The sequence below is a fragment of the Olea europaea genome, chromosome 16 (assembly GCF_002742605.1).
Source record: "Olea europaea var. sylvestris chromosome 16, O_europaea_v1, whole genome shotgun sequence".
Classification (NCBI taxonomy): Eukaryota; Viridiplantae; Streptophyta; class Magnoliopsida; order Lamiales; family Oleaceae; genus Olea; species Olea europaea.
The window spans coordinates 3,736,627-3,742,239 of NC_036252.1; the positions used below are offsets into that span (position 1 = coordinate 3,736,627).

Genomic DNA, 5,613 nt, shown 5'->3' on the forward strand with positions numbered 1-5,613 from the left:
TGAGAATTCAAGGTTTGAAAGAGAAAATGGAGGCTGCTCAGAGGTCTACTCCAATGGCCGTGGCATCCCAGAAGGTCAAAGAACCTAATTCCGTTAAGAACATAAAAAAACTGCTTAGTGGCAGAGGTCAAGATCGATCAGAAGATGCACATTCAATCAAAGGTTCTGGAGAGTCTAAACGTGTTGGTTCTCAAAAACTTAAGAGCAAGGAAAAATCAGTAGTTCAAGCTAATGGCAACATCCAGAAAAAGGAGGAACTAATTCAAGTTGGTAACGGAAGTTCTGAGAAGCAAAAGGAACATAATGAGATCAAGTCCAACTTTGTCGGCAGGAATCAGTCCAATGCACCAAAAAGAATGGAAAAGAGAAGTTCACTGAGCAGGCCTTCTGATGTGCTCAGGCAAAATCACCAAAAGCAGAATTGTGTGTCCAACAGGGTGGAAGGAAATTATAAGCCTTCAGTTTCTCAACAAAAAGATAGAAAAGATCTGCCCACCAACTACATTAATGGGCGAGGAAGTAAGACTGTAAGTAAGATTGTTGTAAACAATGTAGTTCCTTCCAGGAAAACAAATTCAGTTACCACTGATGCTGGAAAAGAGTTTTCATCCTCTAGAGTAAATACACCTGTGAAAAAGAAACAACCAATTAATAGGAATATCCAATCTGATAGAGCACTTGCTGAAAGTATATTGATGGCAAAAGATGAAAGATTGGTAAAATGTAATGTTTCAGTTGAAGGGAATACTAAGTGGGATGCATTTGACAGGAACAATGGCTTGGATGTCGTGTCTTTCACATTTACATCTCCAATTAAAAAATCGGGGGCTGCATCCAGCTCATCTAGTAAAATGTTGGAAGTGACTAAGTCATCATCTCCCATTAGCAATCCTTCTGACCATCAATCTGACTTCAAAAATTCAGATGCATCTTCCTTGGCAAGTAATATTATAGGCAGGGATGCACTTAGTGTGATTTTGGAGCACAAGCTTAAAGAACTGACGTCTAGAGTTGAGATGTCCCAGCAAGAGCTGTTGGAAGCTAGTTCTTTTTCTAGTATTGCCAACAGCTACCAGAATACGGGGCCCACCATAAAATTGGTTAACCCTACAGAAAAAGATGATCTAAATGAAGGCAAATGGGAATCTCAAAATAACTTCGATAGCCCTTTTGTTGACAAACTTTGGCTGAAAGAAGTGAAAGAGCACCAGGTATTTCACGTTTTACTGTAACTTTGTTTATAAGTTTTCCATTGCCACTTTTTGGGATTCCCTACATGGAGAGCAGCAACAGCAACAGTAAAGTAAACTTCTCTAGAATATTTTGGGTTGTCTACACGAATAATACTTTCCCCTATTCAATGCTTGGTCCATATTATGTGCTGAATTAAGCATGCCTAAGGGGAAGAATTGAAACAAGCTAATTTTCTTTCATTCGATGAAAATGAATTGCTGACCTATAAACAAATTCTATTGACCAACATTTACTCTTCTGGAATTTTTTTAGTTCAGACTAGGGTATAACCAGAAATTTTGTTAGAAATATTTTACGAAATCTGAAGTTAGTGAAAATTGCACACATAGTAAATTAAAAAATAAAGTTTTTGGCTCAACAACTATTTGAAATTTTGGGGAGGCCAAACCAGACTACAATCTTCGGTTTGATGGCCCTTTTCAAATATTCCGCCTTTTCTCTGTCCGTATCAGAGCATACGGTCCTCAATGGTGTGTTGCATCATAAAACTTATTTAACTTACAGGTTTGTTTCCCCCAATTAATCTCCCATTTGCTCAGAATTTTTTGTGAAATCCTATCTTGGTTGAGTTTTCATCTATTTGTAATTTTGTATGCATTTCATAGGTCAGTTTTCTTACTTTCTCTTCATTTGCAGGGACTACTGGACAAGCAGGAGTATAGCAATAACAACAACACTGAACATGAAAGCTATCTTAATATTTCNATATTGAGATCCACCAAGTACAAGTTTCCCTTAATGTGGCTCGTACTCGTTCCTCTTCTTGCCTAGTACAAAGTCAAGCATGTCCTTCCTTTACATAATTCATCTCATCCCGAGCGATATATTCTCGTATGCTAGTCAAATTATTTCCAAGTTAAGTAAAGACGAATTAACTCAAATCTTTCAACGCATTGATTTTCTAACTTCGACTATTGGGATACCATGCCAGTTATAGGATACAATGTGTCAAAGAGTGAACGTCCAGTTTGATTGTTGTTAACCTTGATTTTTTCTACCTTTGACATATAAATTAGGTAACACACATATTGGTCACTCTGTTAATGTGACTAACACACTAGATTTGATATATCAGTTATTAAATCTGATGTGCACTAATAGTTGTTAAAGCGATCAATTCCTTCCAATCGATCTCATGTTCACCTTTATCATGATGTGTTATTGTTTTAAACGGTGAAAAAGTCATCGGAGTTAAATGGAGCAATCTGTGATTTTTTGGTTCAACTTGAATTTTTTTTTCTCAAGAATCAAGTTCTATTTGAACATTTGTAATTTCACAGCATGAACCAACGAGGGTTAGAAGGAAAACAACATACCAGAAGGGCAAAAAATATCAATTTTATGAAGTTTGTATGATTAAGGGTTGCCTAAACTTGGCTTGTGACTTATGAAACATAGATTAATTTGAGAGCATACATTTTTACATCATTCTATATCTCTTTTGGAAACTACGTTCTTAATAAAATTTTGAAAGATCAACAAGATGTTGCATTGATAGTTTCATATACTGCATTGAAAAATACTTAAAATTATCATTTTTTAATCTAGTGTTTGTCAATTATGTGTACCAAAAATGTCCGCAATTGTGTTTTTATCGATTTTTTATTCTAGGAATAAAATTTAACAGAAATAAAAAATTATTGAATATTACTTTTATGCGTTGAGATGACTTTTTTTCATTTAGGCGGATTGATCACTCGGTCTTTCTAGAGCGGGAACTAGGAAGTGGTGACTCCTACGTATATGCTTTTAATTTGACTATATAAACTCGACATAGGCTGGAAGCAAGTTGGACCACTAACAAAGTTTTCTAGCATCTAAGCCGAAGTGTTGAGAGTAAACTTGGAGAGTATATATTAGCGTCATATAAATTGGATAACCGTATGTACTAATTAATAATATAAAACATGTTTTCGTAGTAATTTGTAGATTAAACCTATAAAAATTAAGGCACATGAGACCAAGTATGGTCAACGAGATAGTTAGGTGACGTTTAATGCATTCTCTGAATTTCAATCTACATTGCAGATAAATGGTAAGATTTTCTATTCACTCGATATTGATGTCTACTGAATAAATGGTCAAATTCAAATTTTACTCAAATTTTATTTATCTTCAACATTCATTATTTTAAAAGATCATTTTACGTTTTCATATAACTTTTACATAGTTTTTAATCTAAAATTTACACACACACAAAAAAATAAAAATAAATAACTTCTAAAAAAAACATTTAATTCAACTTATGTGCCACAAACATTAACTTTGAGCCTACTTACATTTTAATTCAACTTTTTTTAAACAACAAACTCGTCTACTTACAAACGGTAGAGATAACGTTTATTTGATAGAGTTTTATTTAAAAATTATTTTTTCTCAAACTCATTTTAACTATATATTATTTCAATTAAATAATTTTACAATAATTTTTTCTTAAAATAAATAAATAAATCATTTCTCGTTATTTTCAAACCCCCCTCTCTCCTTGCTCTCTCACATTCCTCCACTCGTCCCATTTTCTCTCATTTCGTTACCAGCTCCTTCTGTTTGTCTTCGTTCTCTCTCTAATCCGCTAGTACATTGCTGATCAAATTTCAAAACTTATAGTAACTTTTTGTTGTTATCCATTACAGATCTTCACCTCCACTCAATTTTTACTTATCTGCAGCGATTTAGCAAAAAATTAAGCTTTGAACTTTTCGATGCTCGGCGATTTGACTATGTGCATTCTCTGGTAAGTCTCATTTGGAAAGATCATATTTTTCTTCATTTTAAGGACTGCCCACTCCAATGTGGCTATGTTTTATGCATAACTATGCATAAAAGACTTGTAATTACTTTAATTTAAGTCTAGTTTGAATGATTGTTAAATGAGGTTTGACCATATGGTTTTGCAATTTTATATATTTTTTTAATGAAAGTTGTTTTCTCAATTTTCTTGAATTTCTTTATGCTTGTGTGTATTCTTGAATTTTGGGTATTTTTGATTCATTGGGTATGAATGTTTGAGTAATGTACTGTGCGGTGGTGCGATCGTCAGATTTTGGTTGAAGGTCCAGTTTTCTTTTCTTGTTAGGTGCTTAAAGATTTTCTTGACCTTGATGAAAATTTTGTGTGCTTCCTTTGAATGATTTATTAGGGTTTTCTTTGGGTTCTATTCCTGAATCTAAATGTTGTATGAGTATGAAATGAGCAGCGCAAGCTCAGTTACATGAATTTCTTCTTTTCTTCTCCCTCTTTGTCAATTCAATATATTAAAATTTTCGATGCACTGATGAGATGAAGCTTCAGAATTGTTAGAAATTTTTGGTTCTCCACGTGAAGTGTTGTGAGCATAACACAATAAAAATGGAGGTTGAAAAAAAGGGATTAAAGGGAGGCTTTTTTCAGTTGTTTGATTGGAATGTTAAATCTCGAAAGAAGCTCTTCTCTGGTAGATCTGAATTACCTGGTAATTCCTGATTTACCCTTCCCAGTTCAAACTTTCTAGATCTTTACTTTTTCCCCTTCGACAGGGTTTAATCTATTTCCTATGCTGTTTTAATGCTGTGAATAATTTGTTTGCTTCAGAGAGTTCTAAACAAGGGAAAGAAAATGTTAATGGTTCAGCTATTTCACGACTTCAGCAGGTAATTCTCTCCGATCTTACTTTCTATTTATTCACACTAGGCGATTGATAAATTAAGCAATTGGTGTTTAGGATTAGTATGTTGCCATGTATTTTAGGTGAATGGGCTTGAAAATGAGTTCGGTCCAAATGCTAGAAGACATATTGATTACCATTATAGTTCATCAACAAGCGGCGATACAGATTGTGGAACAAAAGCACCTGGAGTTGTGGCACGTCTTATGGGATTGGATTCATTGCCAACTTCAAACGTTTCTGATCCCTATTCTACTCCGTTTATTGAGTCTCACTCTTTCAGAGATTCTCGTTACTTGGGAACCCCCGTGTTTCAGAATGAACGTGATACTGTAATCTTTGATAACATACGGAATAAAGTGGATGGCTTCACTAGGATACCTGTGGACCCGAGTCTGCAGAAGTTGCATAGTCGACCAATTGAGAGGTTTCAAAGTGAGGTATTGGCTCCAAAAACTGCTAAGCCCATTTCCATTACTCAGCACAGGCTCTTATCTCCTATCAAGAGTCCTGGGTTCATCCCACCAAAGAATGCAGCTTACATAATGGAGGCCGCTGCCAAAATCATTGAGCAGAGTCCTCGGTCTACCCCTAAGGGCAAATCACTGGGACTTGGGTCTTCTTCTGTCCCCTTGAGAATTCAAGGTTTGAAAGAGAAAATGGAGGCTGCTCAGAGGTCTACTCCAATGGCCGTGGCATCCCAGAAGGTCAAAGAA

General features: G+C 35.1%; 2 protein-coding genes across 2 annotated transcripts; both read left to right on the plus strand.

The window, feature by feature from the left end:
- The first annotated feature begins 6 nt into the window (after positions 1-6).
- LOC111412500 lies at positions 7-4,435 on the plus strand. The gene is made up of 7 exons (XM_023043441.1): positions 7-1,211; positions 1,891-2,024; positions 2,535-2,600; positions 2,939-2,993; positions 3,283-3,289; positions 3,888-3,988; positions 4,394-4,435. Exons 1-7 carry the CDS (start codon positions 27-29, stop codon positions 4,433-4,435), a joined length of 1,590 nt encoding a protein of 529 aa, XP_022899209.1. The 5' UTR covers positions 7-26.
- Positions 3,733-5,613, plus strand: LOC111412501 (the record flags this gene model as incomplete). Its single annotated transcript, XM_023043442.1, has 4 exons — positions 3,733-3,988; positions 4,546-4,705; positions 4,825-4,883; positions 4,981-5,613. Coding segments are annotated over exons 2-4 (795 nt in total), but the record flags the coding sequence as incomplete, so codon positions are not given.